The sequence below is a fragment of the Leiobunum rupestre genome, chromosome 9 (assembly GCF_980474605.1).
Source record: "Leiobunum rupestre chromosome 9, qqLeiRupe1.1.hap1, whole genome shotgun sequence".
Taxonomy (NCBI): domain Eukaryota; kingdom Metazoa; phylum Arthropoda; class Arachnida; order Opiliones; family Sclerosomatidae; genus Leiobunum; species Leiobunum rupestre.
In genome coordinates, this window is record NC_143392.1 from 41,805,166 (window position 1) to 41,830,040 (window position 24,875).

General features: G+C 33.9%; 1 protein-coding gene across 1 annotated transcript; it reads right to left on the reverse strand.

Moving 5' to 3' along the window:
• Positions 1–7,805: 7,805 nt before the first annotated feature.
• Positions 7,806–22,969, reverse strand: LOC149927836 (uncharacterized). Its single transcript, XM_090158766.1, has 8 exons — positions 22,895–22,969; positions 21,019–21,124; positions 18,722–18,804; positions 17,179–17,242; positions 16,228–16,555; positions 13,610–13,827; positions 9,224–9,474; positions 7,806–8,133 (listed from the first exon to the last, which is right to left on the reverse strand). Exons 2-8 carry the CDS (start codon positions 21,121–21,123, stop codon positions 7,860–7,862), a joined length of 1,323 nt encoding a protein of 440 aa, XP_090014892.1. The 5' UTR covers position 21,124; positions 22,895–22,969; the 3' UTR covers positions 7,806–7,859.
• Positions 22,970–24,875: the final 1,906 nt, after the last annotated feature.

Genomic DNA, 24,875 nt, shown 5'->3' on the forward strand with positions numbered 1-24,875 from the left:
TAAAATAAACATATAATTTTATTACGGGTAAAATAACCATCTTGGTTATAAGCGTGGAAAATTTTCCTTCGGAATTTCAAATTTTGAGTAACATTAATAACTTTTTCGTAGGACCCTAATGTATTGTGGAATGGCCACATTAGTTCTTTACTCAAAATCTATTTTATTTTATTAAAACCAAGATATATTTCTCTTCACGACATTAGCCTGTAGCAGAGGCATGATTTTAAGCTCCCCCAAGCGGTAAAATGGAGGGAGTCATTAAAATCGATAAGCTCAGCCCTGCCGTTGCATATTCATGGTTTTAAATGTATTAATTTATGTTTGAGCGAAAATCCTCAACTAAAGTTATGTAAGTGTGATTGTGGTCTTTTTGATTTTAATTTTACTGGTAGACTTATTTCAGTAAACATTTTTATCACGGGAGGCGAATTGAAGAAACGTATCTTTTGTAATGCTTTGTCTTTGAGCTGCAAGAAGTAACGGCTTGTTTTTATGTCCAAGCGTAGGATAAAATATTTTAATTCTTTTTTATGAATTTGGAGGAAGGAGTGTTATTATAAATGGAAGTAAACGATTTGCTATACCGTTACTAGCGCCAATTACTTCCAGGTTGTGTTGCACATGGTGGTAAAAAAACCATTGATATGCTATAAAAATGGAACTTTATATTTCCTTGCTTCGATATTAGTGCACCACGGCCTTTATTATAGCTTAAGGGACGGGTTATGCCCGTAACTTTGCCAATGATATTCGTTCAGTTTGGCAACGATGTTCCCGTTGGGAAAATCACAGGAGGCGAGAGAGAATTGGCGGTCGTCAAGGTCATTTTTTGTAAATCAAATATCATGCGCTTTTTTATCGGTCAAGGATATTTTTAATGGTGATAATGTTATTAGAGACTAGCGTTTATTAACATTTTATTTATGCTTCAAAGCATATATTGTAATAAGGATAATTGTAAGGCTTGTATTTAGTATTGAAATTAGGTTTTTACCCTTGCCTTTCCCCAAAATAGACAATGCAAAATGAACAAGATGGTTTTCTGCTTCTAGTAGATTTGAAAACTGCTTATATTAATCAAAGATCAATAAATCTACACTTAACAAGAGATGACGGAGAACATCCTGACGGCCTGTCGCTGGTTCCGTGGTCCGATGGAAAATCCCTCGTCTGGGATGTCACCAACTGGCGCCCTCCTACTTGGCTTCCACCTCCTCAGCCCCTCTCTGGGCTGCTTCCCAGGCTGAGGTTTGGAAGAACAAAAAGTACGAAGGTCTCGAGCCACGTTACCCGTTTAAGGCCGTTAACATTGAAACGCTAGGCGCGGTTGGCGGTGAGGGTCTGGCCTTGATACACTCTATTGGCCGTAGAATTCGTGAAATGACAGGAGGGCCCTGATACACTCTATTGGCCGTAGAATTCGTGAAATGACCGGAGAGTCCCGATCTATGGAATATCTGACGCAACGCATCGCCATCGTGGTTCAGAAAGGCAATGCCACCTCCGTTATAAACACGTTCCCCGCGGATTCTTCACTTGAAGACTTTTTAGTTTAATTGTCTTGATTTTGAGATTTGTATTTTAAAATTAGAAGCGAGAAAATAAATTATTGAAGATTTTATTTTTTATAGCAAATTTTTATAATCTTTCTTATTGTCATTAGAATCAAAATGTAAATCTGTCCTCTCCTTTGTAATGCTGTGGTTTTCTTTAAAATTAATATAAACATTGGCCTAGTCACCAAATCCTTTAAAATTAATAATGGTTCATCGCCAGAAATTTTTACGGTTCATGGAAAAAGCCTGTAAGATAACGTATTCATAGAGCAATTGCTTCCAGAAGTACACTCTGTTTCAAAAGTCTTGACGTGTTACAATTTCAAAATTAAACTGGCGATATTTCAAAACTTCTAATCCTCGAAAAGAAACTTTTGACATTTAAAAAAAGACAAAATCTGCACTACCAGAGACATATTTTAATTAAATTGAAGATAGCGTTTTCTTGTGTATATTGATAATTTTTTAAAAAAATTCGACTTTTACACAATAAAAGTTACTTTAGTAAAACAATAATTGTGTAAAAGTCGAATTTAAAAAAAAAAGATATTTTAATTTTTGGAAAATTTCTAATTCGCTCTATTTTGACCTAAAAACTATGAAACGTGATATCTTCAACTTTTTAAATTTAAGTTTGTCTATGCTGAAGAGTTAATATTCAGATTCCACGGGCTCGTTTCATCCAGAAAACCCGTTGAAATATTTTAATTCGGACCAGTAGGTAATTAGCTACAGCGTTGTAAAACGTTGTTACCTTTCGAAACCCATAACGTGGGTAAAACATAACGGTAAAGAACTACCAAGATTGTCGGTCTATTTTATATAAACGACACAAGTTATAAACGTAAACTAGGTTAAAAAACATAAATGTCCCCTTTGTCAGGAAATAATTCCTCATCGTCTCCCACAATTTGGGTCACCAGGAGGAGAGGGACTAGGGCTGACGCAGACATGTTGCACTGAACGAAAATGAGTGGCCGTTTTTAGTTTCACATCGAATATATATTCGAAGTGACACTATTGCTATGAACGGAATGTCGTTAAGTGTTGCATGTTTGTTTGTCGTCAACGTCGTGGAAAGCGACGACATGGTAGATGGAGCTACACATCGAGCAGTTAGTTTGGCGGGAAGTTGGAATTATTGCAGTTAGTTTGGCGGGAAGTTTGAATTAGACAATTTCTTTGGCGGGAAGTTTGAATTATACCGTTTATTTCGATATGCTAGAATAGGATTATAATAGGCGGAAAGTTTGAATTAGACAGTTTCTTTCGATAAGCTAGACAAGGATTATAATTGGCGGGAATTTTGAATTAGACAGTTTCTTTCGATATGCTTGAATATGATTATAATTGGCGGGAAGTTTGAATTGGACAATTTCTTTTGATATGCTAGAATAGGATATTATAATAGGAATATTTCTCGACGTTGTAAATTAATTATAATTACTCATTTTCTAAGTCATATCAATAATTAAAAGAAAAATAATTAAAAATGTATTAGGATAGTTTGGAGGGAAATTTGAATTAGACAATTTCTTTCGATATGCTAGAATAGAATTCTAATTTGCGGGATGTTTGAATTATATAATTTCTTTCGATATGTTACAATAGGAATATTTTTCAACGTTGTAAATTAATTATATTGGATTATTATTGCACGTCGTAAGACATCGAAGGTATTTTAACTATTTAACCTTTGATAGTTTGCGTCGATGTGAAACTAATATTCCGGCTGGACCGACTTGTTCCGTTAATATTTGGGGATGTATCGGCGACGGACAGGCGGGCTTTTTGCATCGAATTGAAGGTCGATTAAACGCCCAACGCTATATCAACATTTTAAACACCGATATGATCCCTTCCGCGGCAGTAATTTGCGGAGTGGAAAATGGTGGACGGTCAAAAATTATCAATTTATTCAAGCTATTTGAAACGTTTTCCTCAACCAGCTCTTTATTACAGATTCACCTTCATGCAGGACAGTTGTCCTGCACACAGGGCGAGAGTCGTTATGCAACATTTAGAAGACCTGGGTATAGAAACTATAGATTGGGCAGCGCACTCGCCAGACCTCAACCCGATAAAAAACTATTGGGCTCTTTTGGCGCGACTTATGGATTCAGAAAACAGAATTCCAGCATCGCCAGAGGATCTGGAAAATATGCTTCGAAGACCTTACGAAATTCTCCTAGTTAACTATATTAATTATTCCCACTGTCCCTATCTACTGTTCCTATCCAGTGGTTTGATGGGGTCACTGGAGCTCTTGAGGGGCTCCACACCCGGCGTTCGGAGTCGCGGGGCTCTTGGGGGCGGTCCACACCCGGTTTACTGTGTCACTGGAGTCCTTGGGGTGTCACGTGCTCGGGGCGCTGGGTCACTGGGACCTCGGGGGTGTTCCATACTCGGCATTCAATATCCTACTGGGGTGGATAGTTGTGGTGGAAGAGGAAGTCACTCTAGTCCTCAGCTGTGCGAGGGTGGGAATTAGGGCAGCCCATGGTGTCGCCTTTTGTTGGGCCATGATGATTGCGTTTGTTTGCCATATGTGAGCCTGTATTTATGGCTGTCTCACTGGCCGAACGTTTGTTTCGCAAAGTGCATTTTTGTCCGGCATGACTCTTTGTCTTGTGTGCCGCCGTAGTGCCCAGCGGAACGGCGGGGTACAAATACATAACCTTATAGTTAACTATATAAGAAATATCACAAACTTATTTCGTCGGCGATTGTTTCTATGCGGGGCGAGAAGAGGAGATGCTATTCCGTATTGAGCTATTCCAGTAGAAACACAAGGGGTTACACGAAATTCAGTCTGGCAGAGTGTCTATAAGAGCGTAGTCTCCTATGATTTTGCTTTATAGTAACAAAAAACGACTAAACAATTTACCATATTAACAAATTTAAATGTCATTCTTATGTTACGTTACTTAAGTCAATAATAAATGTTTACAAAAACTATTCACCTTGTTTAAGTTACCTTCATATTTTTGAAGAACAAAACTTTCAGAAAATTATATATCGGTTATTTCCTGACAAACGGGACATTTACGTTTTTTAAACTATAGTTTACGTTTATAACTTGTGTTGTTTAGACTTTTGAAACAGAGTGTACATCATGTAGACCCACGGTTTCTTTGCTGGAAATAATGGGTAAAAGAAATACTCTTATAAATTTGGATTAAAGCCAAATAATTTCAGATTGCATGCAATTGTGAAGTATCAATTCAAAAATGTTTCAAGTCCACAAATTAGGAATCGACGAAGAATAAACAAAAGGCCTGAAAAATATAAAAAGGATTTAAAAGTTTAGCTTCCGTTGCAACAGAATGTGTCGTTTCTGCAAAAAAAGTCTCAATCAGACATTGAGAAAAATAAATAACTTTTTACTTCATATACAGCAAAATAAATTTAGATTAGGGTCGTGGCTCTCAAAATGTATACATTTTTTTAAAGCTGTATTTTTGAAAAAACCTGATTTTATTTATATTTCTGTAAATTTTAAATTTTCACTTTTCAATATGGAACTGCGCCAATCCATTACCCAAAGTTTAGGCTACAACTTAAATGCGCAGCGAGAGATGTCATAACTGCCGCGAAAGAAAGGCAATGCTTTTAACGACTATGTATGTATATTTAGAGCTTAGCACCACCGATCCAACGCCGCCATCGTCGATATTTTTTCTGGTGCCGAACATCCGGTGGCGAGTCATTAAAGACTAGTTTACATTAGGGAATAAACGCCACGAAGGTGAACATCGACGCAAAAAATTCCCGTTAGGTCTTGTGCAATATTTTTGCGTCGACTCTCACCGTTGTGGCATTTTTGCCCTAGTATAAACCACCTTAATTTACTTTTCAGCATTAAGATTCAAAATTAAATTGGACCAATGTATAAAAACAGAATTTCACAAGAGCAACCTAAATATAAAAAATTGCTTTAACGTACTCGCAAAAATGGACTTTTGCGAAATTGACCCCGGATAGTTAATCACACTGTTTAAGGGGTTAGTATCACCCCTTGCCAAATATGAAAAAATAAATATTAACAATATTATCCGGTTAACCTACTTAAACCCTTGTAAAAGAAAAAAAAAATGATAATAATTGTTTGTAAAGAGAAAAGAGCCAAAACTTCTATGTGAAAAAAAGAAATACTCCTCTGTATATCTCCTCCAATATTAAGAGTTTAAAATCTCTGTATTGCCTATGATGTTTCAAAAGAAACATTTCCTTTTTGTATTCCATCGCTGTTAAAAAATACTTTTTCATGTCTTTCCTCCAATGTTAAAAATACTCAACTTGAAATAAAAGACGTCATAAACTGAAAAATAATAATAATAATAATAATAATAATAATAATAATTTAGTTTATTTTGCAAGTGTGTTTAAATTGTACAGATTGTAATGGCCAAGTCATAAATGACTTTTAGGCCATATAACCACAGACAGAAATTTTTTTTAAAAAATTAAAGGTTATTAGATTTTAATGTTTAAAGTTAAGTTAAATTTTACTCTTTACATAATCCTTCGCTAGCCTTTTAAATTGGTTTAAAGTTTTTATCTCTACGTTAATACAATAGTTAAATTGTCTTACTCCCTTACAAAAATAGATTTTAATTTTTTTGCCGTATTAACTTTTGGGAGTTTTAATAAATTACTTCGTCTAGTATAGGTTAATGAAGCATTATTTAGAGGAAAGATATTACAATCGTACATCGTCAAAAACTTAAATATATATAATAAACAGCAAAAGTCATAAATCTGGTGAATATTTAGTAGGTGGAGTGCATTAAACAGTGGTTCTGAATGATCTAGAAATTTTGCACGAGATATTATCCTGACAATTCGTTTTCGTAGAAGTAAAATTCGATTCAAGTTGATTTCTGTTATGAGATTATGTTTATCATTTTCAAATTCAACCAGGGGCACCACACTTTGGGCTTCTTTACAAACTCATTAAACATATTTCAAGTGAAATTCCCGACGGATGGCGTTACTGTTTCAATTTAAAAGGCGGTTTCCAGTCTGGCCCAGGTAGAACATCTTTGTAAACGGCTTTGCAAGAACGTTCTCAGTATTAATATCATTTTGATCTTACCAAACATTTGAATTTGGATGCAAATCTAAAGTGATAGCTTTGTAATCTGATCAATCGAAAATAATTAAGAATTATGTATTATTATCAATTAACAATTAATAAATTATTAATTTAAGTTCTAAACTGTTAGTTAGTCTTAAGTTGTATTTCATTTAGATTTTTTTAACATTTTCCTAGAGTTTAAGGTTTAAGCATTGCGAAACCAATGTCGCTATCTTCAATCTCGTTCGTTCTTGCTTTGTAAGCTAACTAAGTTTTAGATGTTGTCTAATACGGTGAAAATTTTATTCAGCTGTGAAAAGATAAACGATAGTTTTAAGCAGATGTTTAAAACGGACGTCAACAATTTTAGGTAATTTGACAGAACTGGTATTTGGTAACATCCCTCTCTTAACAAGTTTTACTATGTTTAATACATTTTTGAAATATTGATTCTTATTAATAGAGAGAAAAGCTATTCTTCTTTGAAAGCTTATATATCACTTGCTATGTCTCTATGTTAGGCATAACACTGACATTTCTAATGAAAAAAATAAATTAATCATATTTTTTTAAAGAATAATCTAAAACTATTTTTAAAGTTAGCCGTAACGTAAATATAAATAGCAAAACAAACAATCAATCATAATACAATAGATTTGGTGAGGTGCGGAAAACTATCTCCAGGAACAAAACTAAAGCTGTCACTTTTTTAATGGTGATAATCAACCGTAAGTAGCATCAGTACTTGGTTTGGCAAGAGCTAGTTAGATAAGTAATTTTCAAACTTTATTAGTATAGTTTTCTTGAAATTCTACAAATTTTGTGAGAATAAATTAATTGTTTTTACTCCAGGTTTATTTATATTTTTGTAAATCAGAAAAAAAGAGAAAATAATTTACTGAATATTTATCCATTTATAACTGTCCATTCTAGGCCGAAAATTCCCAAAATTGCTGATCTATAGTTTTAGAAATTGTAGAGTGAGATTAAAGATTGATTTTGAAAATGATTCCACTAGAGTGATCTTTCGATCGTTGTTTCAAAGGTATTTAAAAGGACATATTTCCAGAAACTGTACGACATAAATATCCATAGTGAATGTCTCCTTTACTCTCAGGTTTACACTGATTTTGAATTTCAAATAATCATTTTTATCTCATACAACCATTTAATCTAGAAATTCGCGATATTTTAAGGTATGTTCAAAATGTATTAAGATTTTACTGAAATAGGTGCCGCTGCCCGATAGTGAATTTTAGAACCGAGTTTATCTTTTTCCATTTGTTGGTTTTGCGCCGTGTTGACAACCTGTATTGAGCTATTTCGAGCAACATGACGACGATGGAAATGCCCAATCCGCAGATCCACAAATAAAAGATCGACATCAAATAATCCATTTGAATTGTTTTTGGAAGAATGTTTGGACCCGAAGAGAAATATGTACGTCGGGGCTCCATTGACCGTGTCAATTTGTGCTCCACCACATGAAAAACACTGAAAATTAAAGATAGCATTTTTAAAAATTGTTAAGAAGTAAAAGTTAAAGCCAACTGGCGTATTTTCTATTAGGGCTTCTAACGGTGATCTGGTATCTGTTGTTTTCTCAGATTAACTGGATTATTTTTAATCCGATACCTTTAGCGGATAACATATTTTTTTACTCTAACGGCAGTACGCGGATACGCTTTGCGCTTGTCTTCAGACAAACCTAAATGATTTTCACGGGTTGATCTACTTTTTAAATTGAATCTTTAATCCGCGATAACTGCGGATATACTATTTTAGTGTATCTATATTTTTTGTTGCGATACAAAAATTTTGAAGTATAAAAAACATTTAACTAGATGTCTAAAGGTAGACAACATGAAGACCGATATCTACGCACTTATCTGAGAATAAAAACTTCTTAGTATATCTGTGGTCTCGTCGGTTACCGAAACCAAATAAAAAACCCGATAGCCGCGAGTAGATGAAAAAGGGTACAGGTAGCCAGAGAAATCTGGTTATTTATTGGAAATATATCTGATATGAGATATAGTAATCAGTTTAACTTATTCAGATAATCGTAAGAAGCCCTATTATCTACTTATATTAATTGTCTGGGGCAAAGCCGTATAAGTAGCTGAATATTAAAAACGAAAATTTATGTTGCAGCAACGAAATTTGACTAAACTTCCGTTTTCACACTGTGCACGAAATTTTTATTATGTGAACGAAGTTTTAGATTGAGGTCAACATTATATTTTAAATTATCAAAGTACAAAATAAGGGAAAAAAATTATGTAAATTTACTTGGACGGATAGCGTTTTCGCCATCTGGTTCCATTTTTACACAAAGCAATCTTAAAAATTCATTTCGAAAACAAGTTGAAAAAATATCTAGAGTAGAAAGAAGGGCATTTAGAGGTTTAGAGAGTCGTATGGAAAATTCGGTATCAAATTTAAGTACCTCCTATCATATACATATAGGTATCTTCCCGCTTCCCAAAATACGTGATTCTGTTGCCACAACTTCAAAATTTAAATGGTTCTGTTGCATAATTTCGGCTAATTTTCTTCCTGTAATTTAATAAAATATACTCACAAATCTTGCGCTTTGAGACGAATTAACGGTGGTAGATGAGGGGATAAAAACAAGTGATGGTTTCGTGCAAAGTATCCCTTTTGACCCTGAAAAAACTCGAGACATGTGTTGATGCGGTCTCCAAGTCTTTGAAAGATTTTATTGGGGGCCAGGTAAACCGAATCACGAGATACGACAGACCTAGAATCGATGAAAGCTTTCTTTGATTTCCTTCTTCGAAATAACTCCAAAATTTTCGGAGATGCTTGCGTCTGTTAAATTGCGATTTACTCGATTATTAAAATTTAGAAAAGGAAACTTTAAAAAAAATGCCTTTCATAGGTTTGATATTTAAAAAACAAAATACGAATGTGTGCCGTCGTTATCGAAACAGAAATAATAATAGAAATTATGTTTAATTCAGAGAAAACGGCATGGTATTAGAAGATAAAACATATTTTATACAAGACGTTTCGAGCCGAGGCTCTTCTTCAGTCGTTCGTTAGTTTTAATTTGATTTAAAATTTTACCACGCGCCATATTCAAGTTCTAATATCACGCGAGCAGAAGGTCAGCGTGTTAAAAAATAAACAAAAGTTTTACTGATTTTAACAATTTACGTGTGTAATAGAATCAATGTAACCGATAAATCCAAAGTATATGTAAGTCAGTGTGAATTATTAAAATATAAATATAAAATAAAATAAAATTTTAAATCACAATATTACCCCAATTAGTTACTTCTTGACATCCTTTATCTAAATTTAAATTACCTAGTTTACGAATATACAATCCTTCATAGAATTTTCTTTTGTACCAATTGGTTTCCCGTTTTAAAATTTTGTAATCATCCCATTTAATAGAGTGGTTTAACGTAGACCAAATATGTTTTGAAATTCCGTTATTCATATCGCCCTTAGCCACGCAGGATTTATGTTCACGTATCCTGTCTAAAATGGAACGTTTTGTTTCACCAATATACGTTTTTCCACATGAGCAAGGGATTTCATAAATAACGCCTCGAATGGCGGAATCTTCTATTTTAGGTTTTAAATGAGAAATTTGATTTTTTAGTATATTAGTGGTTTTTGATACTAAGTTTATTTTATAATTTTTCAAAATACGTTTAAGTTTCTCTGTGGTTTTAGGTATATAGGGTAAAACTAAAACCTCCTCTTTAGGTTTACTTTTCATATCAGAAGGCATGCTGATTAAGTTTCTGTCAAATATGGTTTCTATAAGTGTTTTTGGATAATCTGATTCAATTAACTGATTTTTAATTTTTAATTTATCCGCAATTGGGTTATCAGATATGGATTCAATATGGTGTTTTAAACCTTTTACGACTGATGTTTTTACATGGTTGGGGTGGTTTGAATTAACGTTTAAAAAGGTTTTTGAATGAGTAGGCTTTTGGAATAATGAAAAGGTTAGTTTACCATTAACATTTTTAATAAATAGGTCTAAAAAAGGAATTTCGTGGTTAACTTCTAGTTCAAGAGTGAAGTGAATAGAGTTATGTAAATTATTTAAATCATTGTGAAAAGTCGTTAATGAATCCAAGTCTCCCTTCCATACAAAAAATATATCATCCATAAAACGAAGCCAGCAAGCCAAATAATTTTTGTCCATGTCCGACCCAAAAATGGTATCCTCTAGATTTTCCACGAAGAGATTTGCTATAACCGGTGATAATGGATTCCCCATTGCTAGGCCGTCTTTTTGTTTATAAATTTGGGAATTAAAGTCAAAATAAGTACTATTTAAACATAATTCCGAAAGCTTAAGAATTGTATTGATTTTAAGAGGAGATCTTTGTAATAAATTAGGGTCATTTCTCAATTTAGATTCCAATAATTTAAGGGCTTCATTTATAGGGATACTACCATACATATCGGTTATATCAAAACTCCCTAAGACGTCATTCCGGGATAAGACAGGGCAATGGGATTTTAGTTTTTTAATACAATCTTCAGAGTTTTTTAAACAAGAAATATTGTTTCCAATTAAAGGGGAAATTATATTACATAAAATTTTTCCCGTGTTGTACGTTGGGTTTCCATATGAAGCTACTATAGTTCGTAGTGGGTTATTCGGCTTATGAATTTTGGGTTTTCCATAAATATGAGGGGTCTGAACATTGTCATTATAGAATCTAAATCTCTCCTTTTCCGTAATTTCTTTTGATTTCACCGCTTGATTTATAATAATCCTAAGTTTCCTATCAATGTCCTGAGTACAGTCATTTTTTAGCTTTAAGTAATTGTTCTTATCTAAAGACTCAGCCATCTTGTGAACATAATCAAGTCTATCCATAACAACTACTTTTTTACCCTTATCCGCTTCTAAAACAATAATGTCCTTATTTTCTTTAAAGAATTTGAGAGCTGTTCTTTCAATTTTGTTTAGATTTGATGGAGTTAAGTTTTTCACTTGTTTCTCGTGTTTGAACGAATTTTTGATTAGACTCCTTATTTCCTGTTTATCTTGATCGGATTGTTTTGAAGTGCGTAAGAAATTTTCAGTTGTAGCATAGATATCATTGATATTGGGAATGGTTTGTGTTGGTTTGAAGTTAAGACCCTTTTCTAGTAGCGAAGTTTCGCCGGTTGTCAATTGTCGATTAGAAAGGTTGGTGATTATAGGGAGTTTTGATATAACCGATATGTATGGTAGTATCCCTATAAATGAAGCCCTTAAATTATTGGAATCTAAATTGAGAAATGACCCTAATTTATTACAAAGATCTCCTCTTAAAATCAATACAATTCTTAAGCTTTCGGAATTATGTTTAAATAGTACTTATTTTGACTTTAATTCCCAAATTTATAAACAAAAAGACGGCCTAGCAATGGGGAATCCATTATCACCGGTTATAGCAAATCTCTTCGTGGAAAATCTAGAGGATACCATTTTTGGGTCGGACATGGACAAAAATCATTTGGCTTGCTGGCTTCGTTTTATGGATGATATATTTTTTGTATGGAAGGGAGACTTGGATTCATTAACGACTTTTCACAATGATTTAAATAATTTACATAACTCTATTCACTTCACTCTTGAACTAGAAGTTAACCACGAAATTCCTTTTTTAGACCTATTTATTAAAAATGTTAATGGTAAACTAACCTTTTCATTATTCCAAAAGCCTACTCATTCAAAAACCTTTTTAAACTTTAATTCAAACCACCCCAACCATGTAAAAACATCAGTCGTAAAAGGTTTAAAACACCATATTGAATCCATATCTGATAACCCAATTGCGGATAAATTAAAAATTAAAAATCAGTTAATTGAATCAGATTATCCAAAAACACTTATAGAAACCATATTTGACAGAAACTTAATCAGCATGCCTTCTGATATGAAAAGTAAACCTAAAGAGGAGGTTTTAGTTTTACCCTATATACCTAAAACCACAGAGAAACTTAAACGTATTTTGAAAAATTATAAAATAAACTTAGTATCAAAAACCACTAATATACTAAAAAATCAAATTTCTCATTTAAAACCTAAAATAGAAGATTCCGCCATTCGAGGCGTTATTTATGAAATCCCTTGCTCATGTGGAAAAACGTATATTGGTGAAACAAAACGTTCCATTTTAGACAGGATACGTGAACATAAATCCTGCGTGGCTAAGGGCGATATGAATAACGGAATTTCAAAACATATTTGGTCTACGTTAAACCACTCTATTAAATGGGATGATTACAAAATTTTAAAACGGGAAACCAATTGGTACAAAAGAAAATTCTATGAAGGATTGTATATTCGTAAACTAGGTAATTTAAATTTAGATAAAGGATGTCAAGAAGTAACTAATTGGGGTAATATTGTGATTTAAAATTTTATTTTATTTTATATTTATATTTTAATAATTCACACTGACTTACATATACTTTGGATTTATCGGTTACATTGATTCTATTACACACGTAAATTGTTAAAATCAGTAAAACTTTTGTTTATTTTTTAACACGCTGACCTTCTGCTCGCGTGATATTAGAACTTGAATATGGCGCGTGGTAAAATTTTAAATCAAATTAAAACTAACGAACGACTGAAGAAGAGCCTCGGCTCGAAACGTCTTGTATAAAATATGTTTTATCTTCTAATACCATGCCGTTTTCTCTGAATTAAACATAATTTCTACTAATATTCACCATGGTAAATAATAAGTTTAATATATAGAAATAATAATATAATACAACTAAATGTAAATGTTTTTTTTTCCAACTTTGTAGCTAAACGTTGAAGCGCCTGACTTCATTTGTGAATAAGCCTTGAGAAAATGATAATACAAATAAAAATAAATTAAATTAAATCAACACAATGGCCAAAAAACGCATGCGAATCTTCAGTCTCACTTGGCTTTCTAGTATAGATTTCGAAAAATGTACTTACCGTAAGATCAAAATGTACATTTTGTGCGATATTAATTGATTTAATATCTGATCTAGCGATTATATCTTCGAAAGTGTTAATGCAGTCAAATTTCGCAGTAGCGATTTCTCCCTTCAGATTGCACAAGTAGATTCTGTTGAGAAGGAACGAGGCTCCAATTAACCAGCTGGACAGCAACAATCTCCAAGACAATCGTTTACTCAAATTGTCGTTAGTAGCTAATGAAAAATAAATTACGAAGTTAGACTGACAATCTGATGTAGGTAAGCAGGATTTTGGGAAGAAAAAAATTAAAAAAAAACCAATAACCAAAAGTTAATGCACATCTAGAAAAATAAATTAACAGAGGTAATCCAACTGTCCACGCTTTTGACCAAAGCTCCCCGGTTCCGAAAATTACACGCGAGTGTGCAAGCTACTAAGATTCACAGGTAATATATTGACATACATTTCGTATATACTATTCTCCACCTTTCTCCCCCTATTCGGCTCTCTGTTGCTTCGCACTCGTTTTAAAACTTTTAATGTTAAGGCTTATTTTCTCTTTTCGGTGCAATAGTCGCGAGCCAGCCTTGCCGCACGGTACTGACGAGTCCCAAATATGACGAAACCGGTCTACCGTTGGATATTCCGGCTATTTTATTTAATTTAATTTTCTCTCGAAGATCTATTTGGTCCGAGTTTCGCGTTTTTGTTTGCTCGAACACCTATCGGTTCGAGCTATTAGTAAGTTTTTAAATTTCTTCAAATTTGTTTAGGGTTTATCTTTTTTATCCCTTTTCATTATGGACTTATCTACTTATTCGCCAATTTTATCAATATATTGACTTGCCAAGCGTATACGATTCTGGCCCAAATCGATGTCCTTCCAAACAACGCAGATTATAAAATGTCCTAAAACGTTTACACTTTATTGATCACTGGTTAGAGTTCCATGTTTAGTTGATCATTGGTTCAAGCTTAAGTGATTTTTGGTTAAAGTTAGTCGATTTTCTGATAAAATATTTATGTTCAAATTGTTACAAATTGCGTGGTTCAATGTTTAAAGTTTCCAATGTAATCCACGCTAACCGGTTTAACGTTCAAATTTTAACATTTTAATTAATAAATTCATAGTAGGTAGATATTGTGTTTATTAGGTGATACATTTTTGCCGTCTCACTAATCACTTTGCTTATGATTTGGCGTAAAACTGTTCTTATTGTATGAAAAGTCTAAAGTCTTCTGTGCGCGAAGCAACGCAACTTATCTGTGGTTGCGGTCACACGACCTGCTAAAACCTTAAAGATAAAAAAGTGACAAAGTTTAAAAAGAAAAGCCTCTTGAGGGGCCAATGAATTTCAAGATATTTTATCGAAACGAGTATTCTTCTAAACTTAAATTAAAAACCAAATATTTACAGTTTAAAGCTTAAATCTTGTGATTCCGCTTGTTTGATAACCTGCGCTACAACTATATTTTGATAAAATATGGCTATTGCATAAATTGTATTTTAAATTGCCCTTGAAAAAAGTATAATTTTCCTTCAACGTTATTGCGTTGACGTTCACAACGGAATTTCTTGCATCACTTAACGCCCAAACGGCCATGACTATATAAACCGAAGTTCGAACATAATAATTCTGCAAAAGGATGATTGAAAGGTAATGGGCCAATTGCGCAGTTCCCATTTCCGCAAATGCAATTTCGCGGTTTTCCATTTGCGCAGTATCCCATTTGCGCAGTTTTCCATTAGCGCGTTTTTCATTTGCGCAGTTTTCCACTTGCGCAGATATTTTCCATTTGCGCGGTTTTCATTTGCGCGGTTTTTCATTTGCGCAGGTTTGTCATTTGCGTGGTTTCCCAATGGGGCGGTTTTCCATTTGCGCAGTATCCCATTTCCGCAGTATCCCATTTCCGCAGTTTTCCATTAGCGCGTTTTCCACTTGCGCAGTTTTCCACTTGCGCAGATATTTTCCATTTGCACGGTTTATCATTTGCGCGGTTTTTCATTTGCGCAGGTTTGTCATTTGCGTGGTTTCCCAATGGGGCGGTTTTCCATTTGCGCAGTATCCCATTTCCGCAGTTTTCCATTTGCGCAGATATTTTCCATTTGCGCGGTTTATCATTTGCGCAGGTTTGTCAGTTGCGTGGTTTTCCACTGGCGCAGATTTTCCATGTGCGCGGTTTCCCAATGGGGCTGTTTTCCATTTGCGCTGGTTTTTCTATTCCGCGGCTTCTCACGACCTGAGTATTCTATATTAAGCAATTTTCCTTGAAATAAGATTTTTTCAGGTAGTTTATTTTTAACGTAACCTTCTTTACCATCCAACTGTGCTGCTGGTGTATTTTTAATTACCGGTCGCGCTGTCCATACCAATAATTTAAAGTTGTTTGAAGTTGACATATCGGTTGTTGAATTATTTTGTTGGGAATAAATCTTCGTGCAAACGGGAAACTGCGCAAACGAGAAAACCGCGCAAGCGGGAAACTGCGCAAATAGCAATTCCGCAAATGGGAAACGCGCAATTGGGAACGTGCTCAAACGAAAACTGCGGAAGTGGGAAGTGCGCAAATGGAAACTGCGCAAATGAAAACTGCGCAAGTGGACCCATAACTAATTGAAACGATACGTAAACGATTTTGCAAAAGGTACGAAAGGAAGAAGAAGGCGCATTCCAACATGGTTCTCAAGATGGTGGTTCGTCGATTCTTGTAAAAGATGCCTTTGAAGGTGGTGGCCGTGAAGAGCGTCACAAGAAGGAAGGACAGAAGCAACAGAGTCCAGTTTAATTTGCCCAGAGCCTGATGCGGGAGCAAGACATTCTCTTTTTCGCTTAGCCCATCCAAACAGCTGTAGATGCGTTGGTCCACCGAATCGAATGACTGAGTGACTCGAACGCCATCTCTCGTCAAGGCTTTTTCCAATACATCGGTATAAACACTTGCAGTGTTGACATCTATTATCTGCAAACAAGTTCATTTTACTATAGATCCCAGTCAATGTCGAAAATACTAATAAATATTTTACGGGAAAACTTAATTATTTTACGATAGAGTTGCACTTTAGATAATATATGATTTTCAATTTTTTTTAAAATTCAGAATTATCAATTGAGACAAATAATTTTAAGTGGGTTAGATAAATTTTAACGTTATTTAGGAGGCAGGGTCATGCCTTAGTTACTACCTACTGAACTATGGAAATTTTCTGAAAAAAAAGCCTCAGAAACTTTTCCGGAAAATTACCGAGGCCTTTTTTCCAAAAAATTTTCTGTATATTACCGAAGAATCGTAAAAAAAAAACGTTTTCATTCCTTGATAAGCATAATATTGTTCGCAAAATTAAATTCGCGACATTTTCGCCTCATTTAGTCGAATCACAAAGTAAACCAAACTTCTAGACTACTCCAGAATCAAAACCCTTAAAAAGTAATAAATGTTTAACTTTTCAAAGTTACTATTTTCAGAAAATCTTTCGCAATTCTATTTGTATATGTGTAACTATATAAATCTCGCCCCCTTTCTCACCTCAGGGTCAAAATCTGCGTTCAAAATTACCAATTAGGAAATGAGCGTAGAATACTTACTCCGCAGGCGATATATCGCGAAGCTTCTTCCGCTTTTATACCTTTCGTCTTTACGGGAATTAATCTTAAATATAAATATTGAATAAATAATTTTAGGACAAGAAAGACGAAGCAAATCTGTTCATTAAACTCACAAGGAGACATCCCGAAGTGTAACCCACCGATTTTGTTCAAACTCGGGGGGTTGGTAGACCTTCATGTATCATGAAAAATCCTAAAGGGAATTTATTCAATGGGCAACCATTTCGCCATGGCAACGAAAGATGTTTTTGACAACACAAAATATAAAATTTTCCCCTTGAAAATAACATGGGATTTTGACCTCAAATTGATCAAAAGTTGATCAATTTTGATGTTTTTTTGTCAATTTTTATATATTTTTTTTCTATTTTCAGCATTTTCGAAATTTTGAAATCGGTCAGAATCCCATGTTATTTTCAATGAGAAAATTTGTTGTTGTCAAAAACATTTTTCGTTGCCATGGCAAAACGGTTGCCCATTGAATAAATTCCCTTTAGGATTTTTCAAGTTACATGAAGGTCTACCAATCCCCTCAGTTTGAACAAAATTGGTGGGTTACACTTCGGGATGTCTCCTTGTCAGGCATATCGGATATTAATGAATAAGTGTCTACATTTTGCTATAATTATTAAGGCCAGTTTAAAGGGGAACGGCCAAGCTTTTCCAAAATATGGCCTTATTTCCGTGTCAAAAGATTAACAAGACGTTCAATATACTAACACGTACCATTTTTTGTCTTGGAAAAATAGCTTTTGGCCCAAAAAGTTGAAACGAAAAATAACGCCAGGTGTTTGGGTTTGAATTTTCGCTGCCATCTTAGGGGCTGCCGCCAGCGCCCCTAACCCCGTATGAGCGATTTGCGAACTATCCTAACTTTTAAAATCGCGCAATTTAGGCTTAAATCTCTTAAAACTGGAACGCGCCGCACGTGCGAAACAAATTTTTTGCGTCTTCAGCAGCGCGCACTTTTACGTTGTTTTTCTGTCTCACCGACTTCTCACCAGGTGTCGCGGTGGACGCGCGCTTTTCGATTTCCCGAAATTTCTTTATTTTATTAAAAATTCACCACTCAATATTTTTTGATGCGGTTTTTGCCATAAATTTGAGTTTTTAATGGGCTATAGGGCTATCTAACTGGTTAAATCTTGACCATTCTCCTTTAAGTCGAGACCGAGATCGAGCTTGATGTTTTGGATTGCCTGTATGCGATTGTTGAAAAATGTTTTGAAAAATACTTCGTTTAGTTAAATTAATTGTAGATTTTACGTTAATTCTTCTAGATTCAAAATATCGATCTCTCGAGCGAGCTCTACTCCCAACTTCTTTTTAATTTTAATCTTCCTTCGATTTAAAAGGGGTACGTTTTATCCACACACGAAAATCAAAATTCCTATTGACCCCTACGTCCTTCCCTCAGCCTTCTGTGACTTGCTTTGATAAAATAATTAATAGAGTCACCTGATAAATTGCGAAATTTCAGTCTACAGGCTTCTCGTATTTCAACTACAAAGGTTATACTTACGTCGTGTTAGGTAGACTCTGCAAAAAAAATCCCAGGATATGTTTCGTTATTAAACGTTTGAATTTATTCCTGGTATTAACCATCTGCGAATTAAATGCCCGAAATAAAATTTCCCGTTAAACCTTGTGAACTTTTCAGTTGTCTATTTCTAAAACATCTGAAATTCCCTAAATTAGATATGTTTACTATACTACTAACCCGATACCCGTTTGTTTATAAATTTTTTACGTTAAATGTTACAAATGAGCCTATCAACAGTATAGGGAGAAGCACTGATTTGCACAAATATTTTCTAACACTACAATTAACTGTTATGTGCTTAGAAATTTATGTTACAAAGTGAAAAACCTATATTTTAAATAATGGACTTAGGTGTCTGTTTCTACTCGCACCTATTTGAAGGAGGTGAGCTTGCATATAAAGACGAGATTTTTGAACACTAAAACAAATTGTTGGTGATCTTTGGAATACGTTATGAAAATAAAATATTTTTAAATTGAAGTTGAGGAATTTCTCAGCTATTTGCTTTAAAAAAAATGTTTTTAAAATCGGATTTTATCCACAAATTTGTTATTCTTACTTTCGTTAATATTCAACAGTTAAAACCAGAAGTATAAAATCCAGTACCAAAAATGTGTACAAAAATTACACTTAATTGCACCACTCAGTTTTAGTGGAATGTGTTGGCTATCTAAGTTGTTTTTTGGGTAATTTTTTAAATTGATTTGTATTTGTGTGGAAGCCCTGTAAATAAAATTTGTGTTGTAACTTTAAAATGTTTGTGGGGCTTCTCTGTAAATTTTGTTTGGAATCTTTATGATTTGCAGGTAGGAACTCTTTTAGAGTTGGGCTCTCTCTTTTGTTGCTTACACAGAAAAAAAAGTGTTTAGATACTAAACAGTTTCTTAAACACCAAAATGCAACCGAATATTCATCATGTTTAAAAACGATCATGCTTTTGACGCTTACAATGAAAACACGTCTAAGATTTTTAAGATTAGTTTCTAAACATGTTCAAAGGTTCGGGTGTTGCGGTTTAAAACATGTGTTAATTTGCCGTATACGCCACTCTTTGAGTAGCCGTATATTTGAGTTGTTTAATTGCGATCTAAAATAACATTAATATTATTTGGTTACAAATTAATGAAACCTACTGCCTATACTGTCGATTTCATTTCTTTAACTGCCTGATTATATTTTAGCGATATTAATTTAAATTATATTTGTGTTTATACGGCCTTAAATCACATCAAAAGTAATGTTATTTTATGAACTTTTAGTAGTTCATGTTCAATTATTGATTTATATACATTAGTGTTATTTAATTAGTCTTAACGTTACTGCTCTGAATCACTAAAAGAAAATATTTAAATTGGAAAACTAATTGGAAACAGCTGCAATTGTCTGCCTAGGTACATAATCGAAGCAAATTAAATGAGCGGTATAAGGAGACGGGTATGGTTTAAATTTGTTATAAATAATACTTGGGGATAGTGACTATGCCTGTAAACAGAATGTCTATCCATTCTCTATGAATTAAGAGTTTAGAGCTCTACAGATGGTGAATGGGGGTATACAAATCTGTTAGTCTTATAGTGTTCTATTGGAAGGTTAAATTTGAAGAAAAACAGAAAAAATTCTGATAAATTTATATTTAATTTTTAAAGAGACCTTAAGAAAATATTACTTAAGAAATTAAGAAGAAAGCGGTAAGAAGTTTAAATAAAATCCTCTACATTTTTATAGAAACAGTTCTTTATCACCTAAAGAAAACTTTCAAGATTTTTATAGAAACTTTTCTATGGAATATATAGAAACAATTTAAACTCTTCTAAAGATATTTTTAAAACCATAGCATATTTGCTATAGACAACCTATGAAAGCTTTACTAAATATTCAAAAGACTTTTCTCACCATTTATCTTCGAAAATTCTATAAAACCATTTTTAGAAATGTCTATAGAAAGGTTTTGTAAGGGTGTCGAGAAAATGTTTAGCACTGCTCGCCTCCCAGTCCCCCTCATGTTCGAAAAGTCATTACATATACCAAAACCGCGAGTCTTATAAGACGCGATTGAAGCACAAACCGAAACGTTTTTCATCTCATCCACTCGTGCGATCATAATGCTCGCTAACTATAAATATATATATACACGATAACGCGTTTTTTCTACCACATTTTGCAGATCGTCTAGCCTTAAAAAGCTCACAGATGCGTATGATATTCCCCATTCATATCTCTACGTTAATTTCAGACGTTTTAGAATTGTCAACAAATTTGTTTTGCTAATTTCTTACAGCACTATACTTGATTTGAATTGGGCCAGAAAATGAACGGTTCTTTTCCTCAAAGCAATTCCTATTTGGATGAGGAAATTTGTTTCCAGGATCAAAAATCACCATTCTGTCGAAGAAATACAAATTTGTTTTAAAAATTGATGCTTAAGAAAGTAGCTTGGCATCTACCACTGTGGCCCCGGAAGTTACATATAATATATTAAACGATTTGGATTTAGTTGTAAGTTACTTAAAGTGTTGGTTGCACGAAAAATCGATAGTAATAAAAACGAACAAATGCGGGCTTGTTTTGATGCCCAGGACGTTATCTTTCCAAAAATGTCATTGTCGAAACAAATTTACAAGCCTAAGTGTATTAACTTTGAGTCCGAAACTGACCTTTTTCGCTTCCCAAAATCCTGAAATTTTCGGCGAATTTCTCTCCTCCGTAGCACGAGCAATTTGGGGCAAATCAAAGCTGTAGTTTTATTCCTAAAATAGAAGGAACTGAAGTGGAGGGATTCTGTTTACTTGCAGAAGTTTTCAAACCAGAGGTTTTTAATCATAATATTAGGCTTATTATCGAAATAAAAAATTTATTTTTTACGCGCGTGCGAATCGACGTTTTAAGAAGAATTTACAAGGAGCCTTCGGTTTCATATCGTTTTTCTACTACGTAGGCTTTTGTATGCCTATTTCAATTACTACTGCGTAGGACTTTTTCCTGGCTGTTAAATCAACCGGCTTTTAATCCCAGATGTAAAGCAATGTATTACAGACAATAAGCCAATGATACGCTTCGCATTTTCTGACGTCATGGGTGCCGAGAAGAATTTTAGAAGTCTGGAAATTCGCCGAAAAACTCTATTTCGACTTCTGTTTATAATAATTCGAAAAACCACTTAACCGATTTTGATGAAATTTTCTCTATTTGCTATAAAATGTTTGCTCTTTCTAATGAATCATTAATTAGCCATAGCTAAAATTTCGTGCAACCAACACTTTAAGTAACACATTCAGAAGGCGCTGTTTTACAAATTAGACGCTAGGGCCTCAAAAGCATTCTCACTTCACGGTTATTAAAGATTTTATTACACCATCATAAACAGATGGATATAAAGAGGGAAGTTTCCTTATTTCAGCAACATTTTTTGCGGTACATTTCCTAACTCAATGCTATTAAATAGAGATAAAATAACCCTAGGCAAAGTGGTGGGATGGTCGAGTGGTTAGCATACAACAACTCTATGATCCTTAATTTTTTAGAAGCATTAATAAATAAATATTTATATTTTTCAACCTGAAATTTCTTCCTTACTTTCACAAACAAAGATCAAAAATATCTGGCTTTAGAATGTAGCAGACCGAGTTACCATGGAAAAATATCAATAAACGAATATTGTTTTGAAACCTTTTAGGTTAACGAGGTTTTTCGCTATAAATAAATATCCTGGATCATATCGCTGGTATTGTTCTCTTACTAAATATATGGGGTACTAACTTTGTTTTCCTTCTAGAATAACAATGATTGAATAGTTTCACGTGTTTAGTCATATATTGGGAAATCAACAGAATCTATATTATTTTTATAACAATATGTACGACATATCTATTGAATTTCCATACAAAAAATAAATCTTTAAATACAACTCTCCCATTTCCAAAAACTACGATTTAAAGGTAAAATAAATGAATTGGTGATAACAGAGTTTAAATTTTAAAATATAATACATATATGTTTTATAGACCCAGGATATTTTTTGATCTGAACTAAATCTTTAATGGAAAACAACGTAAAAGTTTAAATACCTTAAAACTATTAAATAATAATACACAAACTAATATTATCTTCCTTAAAATGAGAAAATTTAAATGGCTCTCGTTTTGAACGTATTACCTATAATGACCGCTGTACCGAGTATTATGGCTTTGTGGGTAGGTTCTCTGGTCACAGTCACGGTATGGGTTATAATTGACAGTTTTTTCACTCAAAAAAGGATACAATCTTTAGCTGTTACCCAAAACTGGAGGCAGTCACTTTAAGATAAATAATCTCAGTTAATTTTAAGGCAGATAAATAGTAAAATTTATAATAAATTTCAGTTATTTCTATTGACTCGGCAATATAGTCTGAAAATAGGGTTTGCGTAAAAAACACCCTTTACTGCATTTTTAAAGATGCTTTTGAAAATACCAGTTTGGCTAAATAACGTACGTAGATAGTCTTTAATGTGAAACAGTTCACAAATCAAAATCAATATTTTTTCCCATTAGCGAAAACGTAAATGTGAAACCAACCATGGAATAAAGTGGTTTTGCTCTAACCATAAAACTTATGTTTAACCGTTACATTTTCTACGCTTACTGCATAAGTCGATTTTTTACTAGAACAATGGAAACAATGATTCGAAGACTATAACAAACACTTTAGATGCCGTGAGCGGAGCTGTGTGTGAAACTTACCAAGGACCAGATAATTGTTATATTTTAGATTTAGAGTTATTTTTCGGAATAATTTGAAAAAATAAGGTTAATGTTAGTTAATTTCATTAATGTTAAGATAAATTCAAGTAAATTTTCGTAACATTTTCGTTAATAAATAGGAAAATATATATATTTAAAAAACCCTCTGATTAAATTTGGAGAAAATAATTAATTTTTATGGATTATGTGTTAAATAACGGAATTTATTTTCCATATTTTAGCTGTTTTATTTGTGGTTAATAATATTTTAAAATTATCTATTAAAAAACACAGTTTTAACAGAGAAAGGGATGATGATCTAGAGTCTGAGATTATCAGCTCTAATTCGGCAGCTTTTGGAGTCCGTAGTTTCCACGAGTAACAGCAAAATCTTGCTTTTTTTTCTGGAGTCTGAGCCTGGCCGACCTGAATTTTTCTTCAGTTCAGGACTGGCAGCTTTCCTCCCTCTTTTCCCCTCGCTCCTTTTCTGGCGGATGGATTAATTATTTTATAATAAAAATTAAGTCACACTTAGCCTTTGTTCTCGATACTCAGCACCCAAGAGATTGCGTATTGATATTATTTATCTCAGTTTCATCATATCTAAACAGGCATTTTCCAATGCGCTTATTTTGCGGCCGAGATATAAATTAATTACAAGACGTCATACGAAGTGTGAAGGTTCTTATGGGCCTTTTTTTAGAAACAATTTATTTGACATTACACGTACAGTACACCGCGATTCTGAAGGAGTTATGACAGCATCTAGTGGCAGAAAACATTACTTTACATGTACAGGTTTGTAATGCGAAATATACTTTAACATTTTCGCTTCAAACCTTAAACTATTCGCTGGTCGAGTATTTCAGGGATCCCAAGCATATACATTTGTAGCACAGTACATCTTCAAATTTCCCAGTGAGACAAAGGCCCAACCTTTCTCCGCGAGTCCTCTAGCAGCAATTGTTTGTTTTGTTCGCTGCTGTGGGTAGCGACGTAAGTCATCCACTTGAACGGTCCCCCCCCCCCCTCATCGTACGTCCAGATTCCCAAGGCCAGTTGAAAGATTGCTAAATGCTTTACCTTTTGTTTAGGCCTATGTCATAGGGATTAAAACAAACTATATGAGCGGTATTTCCAAATACGCCCCCCCTCATGTTACTGTGTTGTGTGTGCTTTGGTGGAGTGCGAAGTAATCATAGGCGAATTTCGCCAAATTCGTAAAATCCCAGCGAATGGGAAACCGACGCTCGGACAGACTAGGTGGAAGAGGTGGTTGTGACAATGTCCCCGAAAAACCTGTGAAACAAGTCGTGAAAGACGACAGACTTGTAAAGGGCGGGAGATATTCCCAAGGAGACGCCGGCGCACCGATGGGAGGGAGCGCAGCTGTGAAAAAATCTGTAGGGCCACGT